The following is a 22161-nucleotide window of genomic DNA, read 5'->3' on the forward strand; positions in this document are numbered from 1 at the left end:
TACCTTTCAAATTTGCTCATTTCAAAGAAGTTTGCTAAATAACCTTGACTTCCAAGTGTGCAGATTTCCAGGAGGCTCGGAGCCAAATGCAGCGATTTCGATGCAGACTTTGAGTTGATGTAATATTTCTGGTTTGAGAGTGGTCTTGTGGCCAGTGCCTCAGTTCTGGGGTGTGCGTCTGTGTCTTCAAGTAGCTTCAGTGTCACGGTTTGTCTCAGAGAACGACCCGGTCCTGAAACTTTGATGCTGTTTGAGGTCGACATCGCTTCCTATATTTAGCGACTCCACAGTGGGCTGCAGGTTGTACTCCGGCGCCTTCTGTCCTTTCATGCGCTGAATGTCCCGAGCCTCTTGGCACCTTGGTAACATCCCTATTGCTCTTTCTCTTTCCACAGGCCTGCAAAGTGCAGAGCAACCCTGGATTGCCTTCCCTGGCTCGGTGCGGTTCCCCAGCATGCCCTCTCTTGGTCTCGCCTCACCCACCATTGAGGAACCTGCCGATAGGGGTAAGCCAAATCCCCCCCCCTCCCCCCATCTTTGCACCTTTTTGTAGAGTTGTCTTTTTCCATAACGACCACTGTTGATAAAGAACGACTGGCAGAAAACTTTACAAAAAGGTGCAACATTGTTTAAAAAAAAAAAAAAAAAGAAAAAAGAAAAAAAAAAAAAAAAAGAAACAAGACTTGCATTGTACCCCTCTAGGCAGTCTTCAGTGGTGGGTGGGACATCACCAGCTGAGGGCATGCTGGGACGTTGGCCTGAGCGGGATCCACGAGGGGTCTGCACTTTGCAGACCTATGGAAAGGGGGAGAAAAGGTAAGTCCTGCTTACCCCGTTCATTTGGAGCATTCAGCACATAACATACATCTTACATTTGCGCCTTTAAAGAGTAGAGCCTTTCTTTGCATCTTCCTCGAGGAGGGGTGGAAGGTAACCTTATTAAATAAGCCTGCTGTCCTGTGATGTCAGTTGTTACAGGATGAGAGGGTTTTCAGCCCCAAACAAAATCAGATGTTATCTTCTTGTAAAGCATGGCAAAATCTGCGTGTATGCTCTCTGTCCACTTGGTCATTCCACCTCTACACAGGCCATGCTCATAAACCATTAAACCCACTGCCTATTCCTTGCCTTTGAAATAATGTCAAGCAGCTTAGTGCTAACAAGCTTTCGGCACGTGAAAATCTTTTATTTTGCTTCCTTGGCTTTGTCTTTCCTTCCTTCTTTTTCATTAAATGTGTTGTATGACTGTTTTTAGAACTAACACATGTTAACTCAAACAGCATAAGGAGTATCGTTACATAGGAAGAAAATACAACTAATAAACATGTTCTGATGTAGAGAAGAAGTTAGAGAGTTGGGTGACAAGATGCTAACAGAGAAATATGGTTGGAGAGGAGCAGTCCATTCCTGCACGCCAAGGCAGGATGTGTCTGCTTTTATCCTTCCTGACAGGTGTCTGGGATGGCTCATAAAAGTCCCTGGTGGTGGAAACTTGAGTCGCCTGGGTTCTTGTGCTTCCCTGGAAGGCAGTTGTTTCTGGCATCTAACTTCAATTTCACTTTCTGCTCTTGAAGACTGTACTTAGAGGGAGCAGCAGTTCTCTAGTTTTTTGGATGTTTTTAAAACATTACTATGGCTGTATCCTAAGAGCAGAGGCGGACCATGAGGGAGAGCACCAGGTCGTACTTTGCTGCTGTGAGTTTTTGGCTCCTCAGCAGGAGACTTGTCCGTGTCTTTCTGCTTTCCTTTTTTCCCCTGTTCATCTGGAAGACAGGTAATTCAGATTAATGTAGTAACATCTGGTAAGCACTTCTCCATGCCTTTGGTGGAAAATATTATTTCAGTGCAAGCTGTAGTGCCACAATCACAGGTGTTACAGAACTGTTATTAGTTTTTGGTCTGGGTTATGAAAAGGAGGCCAGGCATGAGCTCAAATGCCTCTTTAACTTGCTGCTTTGTAAATTTGGAAAAAAAAAAAAAAAAGCCAGGTTTTTCTGTTAAAAGTTTATGATTTGTATATTATTTTATACACATTCAGAGGAGGCTTCTGTTCGCTGCTTTTAAAACCTAACGAAACATTCAGCTAGTTTGAACCAAGTTTATTCACACAGTAAAACAAACAAACAAACAAAAAAAAGAACATAATCTTAAATAAAGCTTTTGTTTTATTAATGCATTTAAAGGTCTGGTCTCCAAGGCAGTCAGATTTGAGCAAGCCATGAGGACAATCTCCATCTCCCCCTGTAACATGCTGATGTTCAGGAGAGGTGTGAATGGTCTCTGCATCGTTCAATTTTGCAAGGCAAATAAAATCGTTGCCTTCAGGGAGGTGTTATTTGCTCAGAAAGCAAATGCTTTGGCTTTGTGTGGACCCATGCCCCACAGAAGAGTCGTGCCTCTGCCTCTCTCTCCTCATGCGTTACAGCCTGGCTGTAGTTTGAAGGTCCTTCAGACCAGTGTTACCCCTGTGCAAGAGAAATGGGGCAGCTGCAGGTTGCCCCTCTTTGGCCTTGTCCGTGTCCCTGGCAGAAATTAGCCCAAACCTTCTGAATTTCAGGGCATGTGGCCAGCCTGAGCTTTTTGCAGACAAGGAGTTGTATAATGATGTCTAGTGCATATGGCGGAAGCTGGCCACTTTTCTGTTCCTTTATTGTCTGATACTTCAGTGGGAAGGACGTTTCCTCTTTCCATGGCTGTACATTTGCTGCACGGTGTGAATCTGGGCAGCACAAGTGGCTGCAAGTTGCATAAAATTGCATTAAGACAGGGGCGATGCTCAGATGCAGGACTTCACTGCATCGCAGCGGTGTCTTTTGAGGGGCAGGTGTTCTCAGTGGAAACAAAGAGGTTGTAGGGAGTGACTGACGACTGTATGGGGAAGGTGTCCGTCTGGAGTTGTTGTGAAGGCTCGCATGACTTGCAGACTCATTGCACTGTCGATTTTTGGGGAGCGACTGACTTGGCTTTTCCTTTACCGTTGCGATGTGTACCCACAGAGGTTTGAGGCTCGTGTCTGTGTGCTCCAGCAGGGCAGGTGCCAGGGCAGCATGCTGACATGCTGCACCATGTGTCCCTTTTCCGTGCTTCGCCTCGGTGTACCAAGCGTGTCCTGGCACGAGATGGTTGTCTTCCGACAGCATTTTGTTTTGATGCTGTTACCACATAATGAAGCCCAAGAGAACTCCAGCAGCGATGGTGATTATGTTCATTAGCATTCAGCAGCAGCACACATTTACCTCATCAAAGCCCACTGTTTCAAATTGCATATATAAGCCTAAGGAGGGTGGAGTTTTGTTTTCAGATGTGCAAAGTCAGTTAAGGGATGATGCATGACATGTGAGGCACCAGCTGTGAGAGCACTTTGCCCATGTATTCAGTGAAGCTGTTTGAGTAACTGAGATGGTTTTGCCTCTCTGATGCTGGCTTGTTCACTCTGTTGAACAAATAAATGCTTTAACTGGCCCAATCTTTGACGTAGAGGTTGCCTTCTGTCCACTGAAGAGATTAATTACTTCTGTTGAAAATAACAGGCTTTGATAATGGAGTTTTATTGCGCTAATTTTTGCATTGAGGTAAGACATTTCTAATAAATTAGTTGAGAAATACGAGCACATAAGTGAAAAATAACATCAGTACAACATTTGATACGTTCAGTCCTTAATCAGAAGATCCCAGCTTATGAGGTGGGAGTTTGTGGGTGCCTTCTGCCATATCACTAGTACAACTGATGAAAAATTCCCTGGTTTCAGGAGTTTTTCAGGTCTGACTTAATTAGGAGGAGCAATACAGCATTGCAGAGAATTACTTGATGCTGTTTCAGACAAAGTACCATGTTGCCATTTCTTCTTCTGTGAAGCTACAGAGAGTTTGACCCATACCTGTCAGGATTTGCGTTTCCTTAGTGCAGGAGTAGCCCTTGATGCTCTGTTAGTGTGTTTTATGTAACTCCCATCTTAAACATCTCTGTTGTTTGAAGCAAGCTCCAGTAAAACTTAGCGTTTTTGCCAGAGCTGCTAATCAATCACTACCTGATTGCTTGGGATGGCATTTTTGAAGTAAACCTGTGAGGATTTAATCCTTAAATACTCTTTGCAATAATGTGTGAGCTGCACAGTTCCTGGCTTTCAAGAGGCTGTTTTGGTCACTTGGGTTCAGTTCCACAGCGCTTGAGTAGCATTTGGGCATCGCCAAAGTGTGGAAGCAGAGCCATGAAGGCAGTGGTCATCCCACGTCTGTGTCAGGAAAGGCTGCCTGGGAGAAACATGTTTGGTGTCTCCACGTTCCCTCTGACAAACCTGGACCAGCGGGTTGCTTTGGAGGGAGTCCTAAAAGTCATAGGATGAGTTGGTGATTGTTGATGTTGCCATCAGCATATGTTGGCTTGTGCCCCTGGAACATTTATCAAGATGTGAGTTTAAAAGGGGATATAACAAGGAATGTTTTTGTCCTAGTTGTTGAATGTTGGACCGAGGAGATCTCAGCCAGGCCAGAGGAGAGAGCCCAGGAAGATTATCACTGTGTGTGTAAAAGAGGATGTCCACCTGAAGAAGGCAGAGAACGCCTGGAAGCCGAGCCTGAAAAGAGAAAATCAAACCGAGGACCCAGAAAATGTCAAAACCCAGGTGAGAGTGTGAGCAAGCACTTCTGAGAGTACAGCGGTCTGTAACAGAGGAAAGGTGATCATTTGCCTTTGCTGTTGTGTAAGACAGTAGAAAAGGGCAATGAATTCCAGTTTGAATCGCAGCTTTCCCCTACCTGTATCTTTTTTTTTTTCATCTGTTTGTTCCTGACCCAGTGTTTAAATGGCAGTCCTGTATATTAAGACAGTCTAAATAGGGAACACCAGACAACCTACTACCTCTCCTCCAGAGCTGTTTTTTCTACTGCTGTTTTAGTAGAATATTTCAGTCTCCATTCTAAAGCAAACAACCTCAGACTTCCAGCACAGAACTTGCTTTTCATCCCCTTTTAGACTACATTTCTGTGCTGAACCTCAGCAGTACTGAGGTTCCTCTGTAAGATTCCCTCAGCTTGACCTGCCCAACCCAACCATGCTCTCTCTGAAGCTTTCTCTGTCTTTCTCCCCCTCCTTTCCTCTGTGAGGCAGCCTCTCTGGGTAGAGGTATTTGCCTGGTGGTGAAAATTCTAATTTGTAGGATAAGCTGAGGTAGTCGTGAAGGACACTAGAATTCTGTTCCCAGGGCTAACAGCAGCCTTGTTGACCTAATTATCATCAGGACAGTTTTAAAAAGAAAGCCTTAAATATAGAAAAAGTTGATTGCCCCTGGTTGAGAGAGATGATGACCACTCCCATATTAATTTATATTTCATAGCTAAATTGATACCGAGAAGAATATTTCAGTTGGGTGACAGCAAGGCTTTGTGCCTCTGTCGAGCTTGGAAAAAAAGTGCTTGGGCATTTCCAAAAATACAGCACTGCAACTGTGAACTGTGATCTGTAGCAGCCGGTAGCTGAGTTATGGTTGGAGCTGAACTGTACGCAGATGTGTGGTTATGTACCTCAGTATCCTAGTCCTACAGGACATCTTCTCTGTTCACCTGTAAAATGCCTAGCTCATTGCTCAAAGCCACCCTATGCCTCTTTGATTTGTGCTTAAACTCAGAAGTTGTCCTGTCATTCAGGAGCTGTTCCGCAAGGTACGAAGCATCTTGAACAAGCTGACACCCCAGATGTTCAATCAGCTTATGAAGCAAGTAACAGACCTGACAGTAGATACAGAAGAGAGGCTGAAAGGAGTCATCGACCTGGTCTTTGAGAAGGCTATTGATGAACCAAGCTTCTCTGTGGCGTATGCAAACATGTGCAGATGTCTTGTAACGGTAAGAGGTTTCCAAAGTTAGATAGGAAGTTCCTCAGGGAAAACGTTCTGCATCTTATCCCCGAGGACTGATAAGCAGTAATATAAACGCAGCAAGAGCAGACTTAAAGGGTAGTTTCTGAACATGAATAAAAATAATTTACATCACAGATTTTTTCCTCTACATTCATTGGCCATGGCAGGCTTTGCTTGGAGTAACGCTTTTTTTGGAGTCAAGTGCACCGAGCGCTTTGCTGTGCCTGGTCGCAAGATGCTATGAGTCACATTTGGTAGTCCAATTTCTCCCTCTCATTTCAAAGGGAAGCCTAAGGTGCAGAGCCAAGCTTTGGACAGTTAACTTTCAGATGCTTGCTTGGGACAAAACACCCCCTTCCTCCCCCAGCTGATGATTTGCTATGCCATACAATGAAGGAGCATAGCTTCGTGGTCTTCAGTGTGTAATAACAGCGTTTTTAAGCAGTGGGCCTTTTTAAAGGATTCCATGAATGGAAATGTAATCTGTCTCCAGGCAGAGGTGGCGTCAGCCAAATTTTGAGTGTGACTTTACATATGGAATCTAAAACTCCGCTGGAAATCATGACATGCTGCTTAACTGTCATGGCCTTGCAAACTTGCATTGCTGAAAATGAAGTACATAATAAAATGTAATGGATAGCTTATAACAAATCTCGCTTGTACGTAGAGTTTAGCTGTATTTCTGCTGATGTTCTTCCTTTTCCTACAGCTGAAAGTGCCCATGGCAGACAAACCTGGGAGCACAGTAAATTTCCGCAAGTTGCTGTTAAACCGCTGCCAGAAGGAATTTGAAAAGGACAAAGCTGACGACGATGTCTTTGAAAAGAAGCAGAAAGAGCTTGAAGCTGCTACCACTGTAAGTGGTATATTTCCCCATAAATTCTCAGAGCCCTCTGAAAAGGATCCCTTTTGAAGATGGCAGTCAACTGGGGGGGAATATTGAAGCTGAGTTTCATTCTGTCACTTTGGCTGAATGTAATTAAAAATACTTGCCTTGATTAGTGTATTTATAAGCTCTTTTTGGTTCTTAGGAGAAAAAGAGCAAACAGGGACACCAGTGACTAGGTCTGTAAAACCAGCTCTTTTGAAGAGTTCTGTGCTCTTTGAACATGCTCTTTAGAGCTGTTTTTCTGTTTTACAGCCAGAGGAGAAGACACGGCTCCATGACGAGCTGGAAGAAGCCAAGGACAAAGCCAGACGGAGATCCATTGGGAATATAAAATTCATTGGCGAGCTTTTCAAACTGAAAATGCTGACGGAGGCAATCATGCATGACTGCGTGGTAAAGCTGCTGAAAAACCACGATGAGGAGTCCCTTGAGTGCCTTTGCCGCCTGCTAACTACCATTGGCAAGGACCTGGACTTTGAGAAAGCAAAGGTAGGGCAGGATCAGAAAGGAGTAATGAGGCTGGCTGGGCAGGGGATGGAAAAATGGGTGTGGAGTGTTTTTATTGGAGAATTTATTTTTTCCTCGCAAATATTTGTACAGCATGAGGAAGTCATCCACTCTTCCGTGGATGTTTCATCACTACCTGGCCTTCCTCCCCCCTCTCAGTCCCTCTCTAATACTCTGTACCATTTTCAACGGTGTAATCCAATCATTACATGTTTCCAAGTATTTCATCCAAGCACATAGTCTAAACGTGCTTGACATATGCCCCGTGCTTCATTTTGCAAATAGATTTTGCTTCTTATCTGTAGTTTCTAAAACATTAAAGTGGTTTCTTTGCTGCTGAGGATTTGTATTACCCAGGAATTCTACCGCTGAATGTATTATTCCACGTTAAATCTAAAAAACACACCACCTTGTTAGCTGTCTTAAACCCCCACCTGAAATTTGGCAGATGCATTTATTTTGCATCATCTTCTCCAGCTATGCTGGAGTGAAACAGCTGTTTTGCAACTGCACTGCTCCAGCATCCTTCTCCTGACTTCCCAACAAATGTGTGTGTAACACAGAGCATTACGCACTCCCTGAGCTTCTATTGGCACAGGCGATCTGCTTCTCCTTTGCAAAAGCCAGGCATGGGATGAAAAAGCATTTGCGGATTTTGCCAGAAATCAGTTGGACTCAGCTCTGGAAACAAACGGAGCTAATTGTTTTCAGCTGCTCAGGGCAGGGAGTTCCCTTACAGTGCACTGGGTTGCAGGGATCACGGTGGATCAGTTCTGATCTGCATAGGACATCCTCAGAGAAACAGTTTCTCAAGCCATTTTGTGGAGAGTTGACCAAAAAATTGCAGTTCACCACTAATCCCCCAGGCTAAATACCCGCATCATTACGTAGTAGCATGTGCATGGTTGATGCAGGTTTGAAAGTGCCAGAAGAGGGATTTAAATCTCTCCAGATGCGTTGGGAAGAAAACAGGGTTTGACTTCTAAGCAGTAGCTGAGGTCATGTTGGATAAGTCCTGGACAATGTTTTAGTCTTTAATAGCACAGAAACAGAGGAAAAGCGAACTTTTTTGGTGCACTGGCTGCTTCCACAACCCTGAGCTGCAGCTCGGTGCAGCCAGGAGCAGTGTACAGCAAGGAGATGCTTTCAGATGTCGTGTTTCTGGGTGTGAGAAGGTGCCTGGGTCCTGTCCATCTGGGTTGTTATTTCTATTAAGATGGAGAAAATCCTTTATTTTCTATTAATGAGGGAGACACTTAATTACGTATTTGTATTGAAGCTAAAATGTTGTTAAAATTTCTGGAAAATGTCCACTTTAAATATTTTTCCCATCATTCCTAACTTTGGAAACCTTCGCTTGCTGAGCTGAAACTTTGTTTAAGTGTAAAGAAAAGGATTTAGCAGGTTCTTTATGAAGGGAGTGGGAAACATTTTATAAAACTGCCCTGAAACTTTTTAAAACAGATGAAGCTGTTTAAAAAAGCCAAAGAGGCTTTTTAGAGCCTGGCAAGTCAAATTTAGACCTGGTGAAGGCTTCTGTAATAATAGTACTTTGCGTCTTAGGGAAGATTTGTTTTCATTACATCATCACTTTTTGGAAGAAAAGGCATAAATAAGATGGTATATAGTGCTCATGGGGTTTTGTACCACAGCTGAGCCTGTTAAACAGCTGCTTGCTGACAGAGGCAGTGCATCTTCCCCCCCCCCCCTTCTTTTGCCTGACCCCAGCTGAGATGGCTCAGGGGTAAAGCAATGAAACAGTGTCTGCAGGGTTAATTTTGTGACTAGTTCCCTTAACCAGTTTTTCTTGGGCTGAGATGAGCACGTGTTGCTGGTACGAAAAGGGGGAGCTGATAGGTAGAACCAGGACTCCTCTTACTGGTGGCAGCTAGCCAGAAGGTCGGCTTCACTGTGCCACAGAAAAAATGAACATCCATTTCTTTAATGTATGGCAAATTTATTCTGTACATGCAGAGGGTGTAGATAATCTGAGTAATTAAAAATACAATGGAAGTGTGTGCTGAATGAAGGAGGTGTCTGCAGACTCATGCAGTTGAGCATTACACTCAAATCCAGCCTGTGGGTGCATACAAGACCCCAAAGCACCTTCTGCAGGGAGCAGATCTGGATCCCCAGCTGGGCTTCTGGCATGGAGGTGCTATAGTACTGAGCCCACAGACTCCCCACCTCAGGGAGTATGTTCACTGTCTTCGAAGATACACTGACAATGACATTTCTCTTGTGTAGCCTCGCATGGACCAGTATTTTAATCAGATGGAGAAGATTGTGAAAGAGAGGAAAACATCTTCAAGGATTCGGTTCATGCTTCAGGACGTAATAGACCTAAGGCTGGTAGGTACCAACTCCAGTAATAACAGAGCATGTTCCCTTGCACGTCTAGGCTAGAAGAACACTGACATAAGATCAGGGATTATGGAAGTTACAGCAACTTCCATACAGGAATGTTATTTGTCACTCCATTCCTAACAGGAATAACCATTCCTAACAGGAATGTTAGGGGGAGATTTGTGCCCTTTATCATCCCAGAAGCCTGTCTGTTTAATAAGGAGTGTCTCTTTTTCCATTTTTTTAATTATTATTATTATTTTTTTTATTAAGTTGTTAGACGGGTAAAATACTGTTGGGTGTTTCGGTTCATCTTATTGTTAGACATGCGCACACAACAGCTTCTGATAACACCAGTCCAGCCCCACTACAGCAGACATGCCTGAGCCCTTTTCCCACGACAGGCTTCGGATGTTCTTCTGCCACGGCAGCCCCTCTGCTCCCATCTGCCAGTCATACTGCCTAGCTGTCGTCATTCCTGTGCACTCTGGGGTGTAGCTGTTCCCTGCCAGCACTAACTTGTTCTGATGGGACCAAAGCACTGTGGGATGCATACCCCACAAATTGGGGGGTCAGTGTGGCTGTAAAACAAAGGAGAGCTCTTCTTCATAGCAACACGCGTTGTGTAGAGCAATAACCCCATATTAGCCTGTATTGCTGCTACAGGTAGGCATCTGCTAGGTGTTTCCTGGCCATACCATGTTAAACAAAAGTGAATGGAATCTGTGCTCTTGTCAGAGTGCGGTGATGGTGGGTCCACACCAAACTCCATAACTGATGAGTAGAAAGTACCCTGTCCACAGATGTCAAAACACACAGAGCAGGCACGGGCCTGCCCATTTTGTAATCCCACCAGGATTTTGAACAAAGCCAAGGTGTTAGACCTGGGGTCTCAGTGAAGGGTGTCTGCACGCCAGCTGAAAATGGGACTGCAGCTTGCACAAACATTCCCAAATAGCTGTAATTTCACCCTTACAACACGTACTTTGGTAGCAGCGTGGCTTTAGCAGTACTAGACTCAAGACAGCACTTGACTGAAGCCCTGAGTGGGTTTTACTCTTACCTCAAATGGCTGTTTTGGGGTTTGTACAGACTGAAATCACTGTTTCAACTACAGGGTACGCAAAGATAATGATAGCAAAAGTTGTATTGAAGTTGTAGCAAGATTAAGAGGTAGTCTGGTTAATTTGGGGGATAGATGGATCTGTGAAGTGTATGGTTGAATAGACACATCAAGCAGTAGAAATGTTTCGCAGAGACACATCTCCACCTCTCTGCTGGATTCTTTTCTTAGCCATCACAATCCCTGGAGTGACAAAGCACCATCTCCAGATAAAATGCAGTCACTTCTAAATTTCAGAGTTTCATGTTTTTCCTCAAGCTTGGAGGAAGGGTTCCAATGAACACTGTCAATAATAAACATTGAGAGTAACAGCAGCCCCCCTCTAGCTCATCTCTTCCTTGACCTAGGAAGACTGGAAAGCTGGAGATGTGCTAGGGGTTAATATGCATTTAATTCAGGCATGTCTCTCCAAAGCCAGGTCCTCACTCCAGCCTTCAATCTCCACCAATATACACACCATAGCCTACACACAGAGTATATACCTCTGACCTGTGGTGCTGCAGTAACCACGTCAGCAACATTGCCCAGCTCCACAAAGCTTTCTCCAGTCCCTCTGAGAGCACCCCACTAACACATCACAAGGGTGGCAGGGTTAGGCGTTGTTCACTGTACTTGGAATACCCCATTTCCAATGCTCCGCTCCCTGAAGTATCGCTGAGCACGTTTGTTTCTCTCCTAGTGTAACTGGGTTTCGCGGAGAGCAGACCAAGGCCCAAAGACCATCGAGCAGATTCATAAAGAAGCCAAGATTGAAGAGCAAGAAGAACAGAGGAAGGTCCAGCAACTCATGACCAAAGAGAAGAGGAGACCGGGTAAAGTAAAAGCCAAGTTGGCCGCTTGGCTTTTAAAATACCTTAAATTACTACTGGCCCTTGAAGTTGATGCTTACCTGAAGGTCAATTTGAAGTGACAGGTACTTCTTGGAGGCATAGGGCCAAACCAGGCAAATCTTCCTGGTTCCTGAGGCATGGTAGTCCATTGTGCTGGCTTAAAGCATGCTCCTTGCTTTGTCCAGCCACAGCAAGGCACTGTTTTGCAGCATGAATGATCAGAACAGTGTCTTCCCTTCCAAAAAAGCTGGAAATAATTTTGTGGAAGTGTAGAGTAGCTTCAAAACAAATTGCAACTAGGATGATGTTTAAATATCCATTAGAGTACAAATAGAAATCAGGTGGTATAAAAGTGCCAGTGAGAGCAGAAGTGCACGGAGAACTTTCAGTACGGATTCTGGGCATAAAGGCACATGTTCTAGTAAAATGGATTAGCAAGCAGGGAAAACAAAGACTGGGACTGAGGAGCGCATGGAAACGTGTCATCTTTGGAATTCCTTAATATGAAGGATTATTAAAGTTCTGTGAAAACAGGCCATAAAGAAAATACAAGAGACTTTGTTTTAGTTATTCTGAAATTGGTATCAGTAGAAGGTAAGGAACTTGTGACTACTTAGATGGGTCTTAGTTTCCTTGGATAGAAACACGCCATCTTCTTTTTCTCCTTGTGTTGAACTTGGAGTCTCCCAGGGTCCTGCTGGGGACGAGCTGAAGGTGGTTGTGTTTGTTGTCTGGCAGGTGTCCAGCGGGTCGATGAAGGTGGTTGGAACACCGTGCAGGGAGCAAAGAACAGCAGAGTGCTGGACCCCACCAAGTTCCTTAAAATCACCAAGGTAGGTGCCAGCACAGGACTCAGTCAGATGCCAAGGTCTTACCAGATTGCATCCCTCCATCTAGGAGAGACCGTTACAGTGTTCACAGGTCAAAATATGTGATTTGAAAAGGTGCACTTTATCAAATGATGAAAAGAGAATGCAAGTTGGGTAACTGTCTGATGCTGATGCAGCACATCAAAGGACTGTTACAGGAGTGTCAAACACCTGGCAGTATGAACCCTTTGCCTCAAATACTTAAGACCCATTCTGATGCTGCTTGGTAGAAAGGATTCCACGTGCAATTTGAAAACGTGTTCTTATCATATCACAGATAGCAGCACTCCAGGCTTAAAAGACTCAGGTAGTATGAGAAGAACTGTGTCCACTTTTACCATGTTTCTAGACTTGTATTCAATGCAGTTACATCTGTCAGTATGTGATCCAATTCCACATCTATGCTCCATATGAGCACCTTCCTGTTATTTGCCTTTGGAGTGATGTTTTTGCAGCATTTATCTTAGGCTGCAAGTTAGGCAAGCTAGGCGATTATTCCTATGTAAATGGTCTTCAGAACAGCCATGGGATTTTTTGCCAAGGAGAACTCAGTCTGACATAAATCAGGGTGATTCCCAGACATTCCTGTGTCCCAGTTAATGTCACTCTCCCTGAATTTTACTCTCAGTGCCCGGATGTTCAGAGAGCTGTAAAGTAGAACCTGGACAGACTGCAGCCTTTCTGCAGATCAGGCTCAGTTTGTTCCTTGTGGAAGTCATAAAACAGACTCCAGAACTTAATTACCAAGAGGGATCCAGCCTGCTTTTGTCTGGGCTTACAGCTCATCTGGGAAAAGTCCTTCTACTCCGTTTAGTGCAATTACAGTACAAATAGACCTAGCTCCACAACAGCAGCATTACTGGGAGGTAAGAAGAGCTCGTACAAAGAGATCTGCAGGGTCACAACCTCCTTGTCAATAAATTCGCCTACTGAGCATTGTAAAATCAATGTTCTCTTCTTGTCAAGAGGCTACTTTTCCCTTCAAGTTTGAAACTTACTGTTGTTCTTTGCCCTCTAAATTCTGTTTTTTACTGTGCAGATTTCCCCCAAAGCCATGACTGGTAGGTGGAGTGGACACCACAGGACCATTTTACTCACCACAAACAATCTGAATGTCTTCCGAGTACTGATACACTGGACTTTTTCCTCCTTAGTGAGCTTCATAGTTCCTGGTCATTATAAATGTCTTTCATTGACATTTCGGAAGAGGCTGTTTGTAATGACCTTTGTTGGTTGTATCCTCTGTCTTTGGCTAGAGTTCAGTCTTCCAAAAATGCATTAAAGTGTATTTTGGCTTTCACATGATGGGTATCGTTACAAAAGAAGTAGCCCGTTTGTAAATAAGATGCAAGATTTTCCCTTGTAACCACATCTCCTGATGTGTTTTACAGCCCACAATAGATGAGAAGATTCAGCTTGTGCCTAAAGCCCAGTTGGGCAGCTGGGGAAAAGGCAGCAGTGGTGGAGCAAAGGCAAGCGAGATGGGTAAGTCAGGACAAGTTCTCACCCTCTGCTTTTCTACCAGCTGTTCTTGCCAGGAGTGGGTTTGGGTGGGGATGCTCACAAATGCATTTCTTAAATCACACTGTACTGCAATGGTAACACAACAGCAAACCCTCAGTAGGAGCATCCGTTGTTTGAGGTGAGATTGAGCTGGGCGCTTAGCTCAGAAAAGAAAAACAGAAGGTGCAGTCAGGATAGATGTTGAATGGTTGTTGGTTTGGGGTGTTTTGTAAGTAATCAGTTGCACAAGGCTCCACCACCACTAATTAGCTCTAAGCAGATGTATCCTCCTGCTTTACCTGTCCTGTGGCTCACCAGGATGGGAAAGGGGGGGTGGGGGGGTAGACAGGAGAAGGCAGAGAAGTATTTTTTCCCAAAAGAGCTTTTCGTCTTGACACAACCAGCAGGTGAATCATTACAGTAATCCAGCCTCAAAATAAAAACAGCATTCATATGGAACGCTGGCATTACCGTAAATCTGGTATGTTACAGGGAAATCTGTGCTTGTGACTGCCTGACAAGTGGGGATGAAGTGGAGCAGGACCAGCCCCTTCCCAAGTGTTCTCTCCCCATCGCTCTGGAAACAGCAATTGCTTAAATGATTTTGTGATGCTGAGGTGTCAGCAGCTACTGACCTTCTTGTCCCTTTTACCTGTGTTGTCTTTACAATCCCCCAGATTCTTTACGACCAAGTGCCACTAGTTTGAACAGATTTTCTGCACTGCAGCCTCCAGTCTCATCTGTATCTGCCTCATCTGCATCCTCAGAATTAGATTCTCGCAGGGCCTTAACTAGGTAAGGTTTGGTCCCTTTGGCTGTCTGTACACTTGCGCTTTTCAGTTGCTGCTCTAGCTGCTACTAGCATGCAGAAAGAAGAGAATTTCCTTGAGTTTCCAGGAATGGCTGGGTCATTTTTCCCTCTGTGGACTTCAAATTAACTTAAAACACATTAATCTTTTATACTATCTCTCATAGGAGAGACAGGTGGTATTAATTTTTAAAGCAGTTATGGTGAATGTTTTAGTTTCCATTTCTCAGCCCCCCTTTATCTGAAGGATATATTTGTTAGTAGTTTATAACATGTTCAAAACTGTTCGGATAAAATGTAAAAAATAGGTGTGAAGGTTGAACTCAGTGGTAACGTATTAAGCCAGATAATTTGTTTTGTTTATCCAGAAAACATGCATAAAACCTTGCACAAATTTAGCAAGGCTCTTCGATTTCTATGGCTGTCTCTGACCCCTGCCCATTAGCTGCGACCAAGCCTGCCCATGCATCCACATCATGCGATGCATACATAAGGCTGCACAGTCCTCTCCCTTGCCCCGATTTCACCAGGCCTACAGCCACTCCTGCTTGTAGCATGAAACATATATTAAACCTTAATAATTTAGTAACTCAAGACATGATTTATAAATGTACAGTTTACTTAGAATGTCACTAGTTCTTCCTTCCAGTGCTCACCAGCTGCCATACTGCTTTGTCAGTCTGTCTCTCTGAAGTTTTTCTCAAGCTTATTCCTTTCTTTTTAACCTAAAACTCTGTCTTACCTAGAGATTATTCAATTTGGGTAACATTTTGCACATCTTACTCATTGACACGTTAATTAATAGGACATGTCCTTGTCACCTGTTGTTGATAGCCTTCAATATTCTGAAGATATTTTTCAATAAATGAGTAAAAATACACCACTCAGAGTATTTCACAGTAAATCAGTGCTTTTACATCATAAATGTCACCATTCTACATTTAAAACGGGTGCTATAAGGACTTCATTGCTTTTCCACATATTCTCTAGGAAGCATTGTCTCTGCCTGTCCACTCTGAATATTTGTTCTGAGTATGTTTGTGCATCTCTGAGACTTGAGTTGATTTTGATTATATTCTGTATAGCAACAGCTGTAAAAAGTAGAGATGACAGTCCTGCTGGTTTGCTGCTATTGTTTGTTTATTTGTTTTCCTGCTAATACTAGAAAGCTGTCCAGTATCTTTTCTAACATCAGAATTGTGAGCAGGGGTTACTTTTACTGTAAATTCGTGTGGTTTTGTTCTGCAGTCGCGGGAGCACGGGCCGGGAGAAGAATGACAAACCTCTCCCACCTTCCCTCTCCCGTCCCAACACCTTCCTACGGGGCAGCAGCAGTAAAGAGCTGCTGCTCGACAATCAGGCACAAGAGGAGCAGCGGAGAGAGATGCTGGAGACGGTGAAGCAGTTAACAGGCGGCATGGAGATGGACAGAAACAGCACAGAGGCAGAGAGGAACAAAGCCAAGGAATCTGGTAAGCTGCTCGTCTGTGCTTGGGGAATCTTGCTGAATGCATGAAAAGGCTTAAGGGGAGAATCTGTAAGTAAAAGTGACAGATTTCTGTGCAGTGATGTGAGTATTTGGCCCGCAGTGACACATTGTCAAGCTGTGATAGTTGAGATCTGCCTCCCAAAGGTTTGTAACACAACTGATTTATATGGGCCTTAGAGTCGTCTCCTATCGCCAACTCCTTAGGATTCACTGGAGCTGAAAGGCTGCAGATATCAGTGAAACACCAGTAAATGGCATTGTCCTTCCTACTGATACCCATTGTTACCACTGGTCTCTGGGACAGAAGTCCCCAAAATCAAGGGGCATCTTCTCAGTTCATCTCGTATCCTAAACCTTTCTCCCGTGATAAGTCAGAGAGACAAGGTTTGAAGAGAATCAGAATACAGCATGTTGGGTGCTTGGAGGGGCCTTTCTGGTTATTTAAGGGAGATTTGGGTTTGTGTCTGTTGTTTGTTAATCACCAACTGGTTACAGAAATCAGCGCAACTAGAAAATAAAATCAGGCCTAGCTCCCAGTCACCGTCTCTCTGGGGTACTGTAGCCTCCTCCCCAGGCCAGAGCAGAGGTCAGGATTGTTTTAGTGGTCCCAAGGCGTAATTCCAGAGCCAAGCATTTTCAGTGCAATGCCACATGATTTCTCCTGCACTTGCATTTCCTCCAAGTTTCTGCATGCTGCAGATCCCACTGATTTCAGCAGTGTTCATATATGCTGCAATCTACAAGGTCAAAATCCCTGATCAGTTCTGCAGTTGCCTCTTCAGTGTCCAGTAAAGCCCTGTCTACCCATCCTGAATGTGAGCAGCCATCTGGGGCAGGGACAGACCATACACGGTATCTTTTTAGCGCTGCCTTGTTGCCAGCCCTCATCCCAACAGGTCTCAGTGCTGCGTGGCGTTAGCACCCGCTGGGGTGGCTTGTCACCTCGTCAGTGCTGCAGCTCCCACTTTTTGATCCTGCCAGCTTGAGGTGATTTGTTAGTGAGAAAGTATTGAGGACATTTAAGATGACATTGCCTGTGGACACAGCTTTTGCAAAAGTTTTGATTCTTCCTTATAAAACATCTAGAAAGTGCTATTGCAGTAGAAGTGGCGAGAAATACATCTTGACCTCCATGACACAGCACACTGGTTGCTTCGGGAGGAAGGTTCATAAAAGACTTCGTGGGAAGTGAGGTTTTGGGGTTTGGGAACATGACCAGGAGGTTACCTGGGGTGGCTGCCCATCACAGTCAGCATGTTTAAAATTTGTAGCATACTGTCAAGAGCTCCTGTAACAGCTCAAAGCATAATTATTTAATATTGATAGTGCTTTGAAGGTGTTGCATCCCATATCACTGCCGTTGTTTCTACAAGAAGGTTGATTTGCAGCGTTACTGGGAGTTCATATAGGGGAAAATGTAACTAAGAAAGAAGCAATGCAGGCCTGATGATGAGTCAGAAAGCACACCCCGCGCTTGTTATTTCAGCCATCGCATTCCTGCTTGTAAATCATCTTTGTTCCAGTTATCACAGCAAAGCTTGCTATGGACTGCGGCTGGACAACCAGCAGGAACGGCTCTGACTTCTGTTTTCAAAATGTCATCTTTGCAAACAGTTCTGATTTTCCTTTTCCAAATGTTTTTTTTTTTTGTTTCTACCAGTCAAGCCAGAAGCTCCCCCAGCTCCAGTGCAAGAGAAGCCTTCGCTATCAGAAGAAGAAATAGAGAGAAAATGCAAATCTATCATTGATGAGTTCTTGCATATTAATGATTTTAAGGTAAGCAAAATGAGAACCTTTTGTAGCACAAAGATCTGCAGCTGTGGGGCTTGAGAGCATTTTCTCTCCAGGAACAGCAGAAGCACCCGGTTCTCAGAGGTAGCAGAAGCAGTGGGGCCTGTTAAAATTTGGGTGGCAGCAGTTCCGTGAGTGTTTTCTGCCCTGCTGGTAGTAGGAAAAATAGGCCAGTTTGTGCGTTTTAAGTAGGAAGATGTATGTGTTTCTGTCATGAATCACTGAGCAGCTCCATAATAACTGCAATTTTGGAAGCAGAAACGCTAGTGGGAAAATAAACTGAGGTTTTCATTTAGTTATCAAAGCATGTGCTGTTGTGATCTGGAGGCAGATAAAGCAATACTAAATATTGAACAAACCACTCTAGAGTATTTTTAATAAACATTGAAAATTACTGAGCAGCTGTCATAACTTCCTAGTTAAAGGTTGCAATTTTGTTTCCCTTGTAAATGGATTTTTAGCCTGTCCAGGGAGTTATACAAGAAGTATTACATTAGCTGCAGAGCCAAATGGTTTGATTTTTTGCTGAAATAAATTCTAGAAACGCACAAAGTTTGAAATGACAGTGCTAGGGTCAAGTTTGGCACCCTAAAAATAGTATTGCTTCTTGCAACACTATTTTGTAGTGTTTCCAGTTAAAATCAGGAAAGGGAATATTCTTATGGCTTGTTGGGGGCTCAGGTCTAGTTGTCTAGTTATCAGGAAAAGTTTGTATCAGAATTCTTTTCAGGAGAAAATTCTGATTTGGAGAAAAAATACTCTTTGATTTGCAATATCCCCAAGCTTGCTGGCTTGGCAGATCTCAGCAGGAGGAGGCAGAGGACAGCTGGGCCAGTTAACAAAGTAGTCTCCAGTCCTTTTTCAAGTAGACTTCAGAGTCTAACCCCTGGATATGCAGGGCTAAAAGAGGTTCAGTTTCTGGTTTCTGTGCTTGCAAATGTGATGACTTTTTTTTTTTATGGCTGGATGGGAATACAGTTGAATTGTGTTAGACAAGTGTCCATCTGGTTAAAAAGGACATCAGATTGAGGCAGTGCATTTGCAATAAGAAGTTACTTGATAACTTTAAAATCTCAATGCCCTTCATATGTGACAAATTTTCTGACAAACGCAGCTTAAACTCACATTAATATACCATATATGAGTGCTTATGTTAATGTAGGATATAGCAAAGGAATAGTGTTGAGTTTAGTCTTTGCTATTTAACGTGCCTGTAAATGAAAGCAGTTGAGCTGTACGTCAGCACCCAATGCCAGCAGGGCTGACCAGCGGCATGGCCACCTCTCTGTCCTGGAGAAATGGGGATCCGTCAGGCACGTCTGATCTCTGACCTGAGCATGCGGTCTGGGACTGCCGAAATCCTGACCCGCGGAAAACAGCCAGCTGGGGCCTCCAGCATTGCAGCTGGGGATGCCAGTTCTTGATAAGCAAAGGCATAGCCTAAGACAAACAGCAGATGTGTTTAGCTAGGAGACTGTTGAGATACATTGGGCTGAACCTAGACAGTCAATGGAAGATCTTTGCAGATGACAGTGGACATCTTTTGAAGTGTGACAGAGCGTTTCTCTGGAAGTCTGTATTTAAGAGCATTTTATTTGCTTAGGTTGCAAAATGCACATGCCAGAAAGTAGAAGCTTTATAAGGAGGAGGTTTTCCTTCACATGGTACCCGCGTTTTCTGCTTCTTTATATGGTGTGTTTTTTTAAGCAGGCATTCCTGTGCCAGGCCAGATATTTCGTCTTTTTGACTTGGCTTGATATTTTATGAAATGATAGGCATTTTGGTGGCATCCAGAAGACAATTCCTGTCCTTACACTTAGCAGCCAAGCTGTACCCTGGAGCATGATAGTTTATTCTAAAAATTTGGTTGCCTGCACAGTCTAAATTCTCATCTTTTTTTTTAATTCCTGATTGCCATTTCAGTGGTGATTTGTGATGAGGTTTCACAGCCTAGTTCAGCACTTTCGTCTTCAATAAATACCCATTTTCAAAAGAAAAATCAAAGCCAGGAGTCTCCTGACCTGCCATCAGAAAAATCCCCATCCCATACGCCAGCTGCTAAGCAGTGCACCCGAAGCTAGTAGTAAACATCCTTCTGCGCCACTTCTTGTTTTGTTTTGTTGATGTTTGCAGTTCAGGCAAATGATCCTGCATGTCGTTTGAACAGGAAGCAATGCAGTGCGTGGAGGAGCTCAGTGCCCAGAATCTGCTGCCTGTTTTCGTGCGAGTGGGAGTGGAGTCGACACTTGAGAGGAGTCAGATCACCAGGGATCACATGGGCCAGTTATTACATCAGTTGGTGCAGTCAGGAAAGCTGAGCAAGCAGGATTTCTTCAAGGGGTTTGTATTCTGCACACAGAAACGGATACTTTTCTTGAGTGTTCATTGCAGATGAGCACTGTTTGTGTTGGACAAGAATGATTTCCCTCTTTGCTTTCATATCCTATTCTCTCCATGCATCCTTTTTGAAGGAGCATTTCCACCTGGGTATACTGACAATTAATGTAAATTATTTAATGTAAAAGTGTATTTTTAACTATTTCAGATGCTTTAATGAAAGTAAATATTTTTGTACTAATGTAAGTATTTATTTCTAAGCAAATATGGAGGTGTATATTTAAATGCGTGTGTTTAGATTTCCATTTTGCAATGTGTTTGTCAATGTTTGGCTTTTGGCAAATCATTAAATATGATTGAAAGGGGAGGAAAAAGATAAAAATCTTCAGGTGACATTAGTGCCTGAAAGCTCCATGGTCTGAAGTCCGGAGCATCCACAGAATGGCAGTCACCCTCGCACTGGTGAAAACAGACTTCGCCCATACAGTGCCATTGCTTGGGGCAACTCAACTTCAGGGTGCAGACATGGCCTCAGGGGTCTGTGAAGGAGAACATGCACCAGATACGGTTTCAGATGGGAAAGGTGTTCATCAGAGAACTGAGTTTCAGTTGCTGGCTCATTTCAGCTCTCAGATGGTAACTGACTCTGGATGTGAGTGCTGTCCGGTTGTAAAAGGAACCCAGGGGGGATCCCTGGCACCACTCAGTCCTTGCTAGGGCTTAGAACAGGGTGGTTAAAATGGATAGCTGTGAAAAGCAGCCAGAGAACAGAGAGATGAAATAATGCTTTCAAATGCTGAGTTTCTGCATATCTTGCGCTGTCTTGCTGCTTTTATTTGAATCTTGTCTCACTGTGGTACTGCTGACAGCTCCAGTGGTGATCCCCGTGCACCCACATCTGGCAGTGAATTTCATCATGATGAAATTGAGTGGCTCACGGGAAAAGTTTAGGCAGCCTAAGTTCAAAACTGTATAGAATAGCAGTACAAAATACATCCCCAGGTAGCATGCTTGTGTGTGTCCATGCAGTTGCTGATGATTGAAGCAAGTTGTTTGAAGCGACACGTTCCCATAATGGGTTGTGATTAAAGCTGTCCCTGTGTTTCCTAAGGGGTGGACAAGTAGTTGTGATGCCAAATAAGTAGTATCATGATGAAATAGTAGGACGTGTGGTTTAAATATGGCATAAACAAAGTAAAATAAAATAGGTCCTGAAGTTGATGAAAGGGCAAGTGCCCACCATGGTTTTCAATGGGCACATGAGAAGAACACTATAAACCACTACTATTATTCATGCAAGGCAAATTACTCTGTAATTAGCGGTTACGGGATGAGTGCTGGTCCCAGCACAGGTCTGGAGAGATACACAGCAGGAAACCAAATTCTCACAAAAGTGCTCAAGCAAACTAAGTTGAACAGAGGACATAAAGAGACAAGTCAAGGTGATGGTTCCTGCTTAGAAGCTGTACCCCAGAATTTTTGAGCTTTTAAGGGAGAAATGGACAAGAATCAGGACTGGCAGGAGAGCCAGAAAAATTACCATCTTGTACCAGGTATGAAAAGTGAAGCTACCTACAAGGCTTTTATCAAAAAGAAAAATTTTGAACAATTCTGGAAACTGTATTGGTTTCCAGAGTTGGGGAGCAGTTTTGTAATTCAGCCTGCTGCATTTTCTGTTCCTGATGACCATTCTCTAACTGGTTTGAGCAAATAGCTTGTGGAGGAAGAATCCAGCCACCCTCTTGTGTATTGAACTTTCTCTTACGTTGTTTTACTTATTCATCAACATTTTGCTGATTGCCTTACACTTGGAC

General features: G+C 43.8%; 1 protein-coding gene across 21 annotated transcripts in view; it reads left to right on the plus strand.

The window, feature by feature from the left end:
* EIF4G3 (eukaryotic translation initiation factor 4 gamma 3) overlaps positions 1-22161 on the plus strand; it is a 154542-nt gene that overhangs the window by 121328 nt on the left and 11053 nt on the right. For 14 of the 21 annotated variants that reach the window (XM_084494678.1, XM_084494679.1, XM_084494662.1 and 11 more), the window contains 13 exons: positions 396-506; positions 4452-4622; positions 5644-5841; positions 6565-6711; positions 6997-7233; positions 9499-9603; positions 11400-11532; positions 12289-12383; positions 13811-13904; positions 14600-14717; positions 15979-16202; positions 17880-17995; positions 20178-20350. In XM_084494678.1, coding sequence (XP_084350804.1) covers positions 396-506; positions 4452-4622; positions 5644-5841; positions 6565-6711; positions 6997-7233; positions 9499-9603; positions 11400-11532; positions 12289-12383; positions 13811-13904; positions 14600-14717; positions 15979-16202; positions 17880-17995; positions 20178-20350 — 1922 coding nt within the window. The remainder of the gene's footprint in view (positions 1-395; positions 507-4451; positions 4623-5643; positions 5842-6564; positions 6712-6996; positions 7234-9498; positions 9604-11399; positions 11533-12288; positions 12384-13810; positions 13905-14599; positions 14718-15978; positions 16203-17879; positions 17996-20177; positions 20351-22161) is intronic. The other 7 variants (XM_084494663.1, XM_084494674.1, XM_084494673.1 and 4 more) reach the window with 1 other exon arrangement.

Source organism: Aythya ferina (assembly GCF_964211825.1).
Source record: "Aythya ferina genome assembly, chromosome: 21".
Lineage (NCBI taxonomy): Eukaryota > Metazoa > Chordata > Aves > Anseriformes > Anatidae > Aythya > Aythya ferina.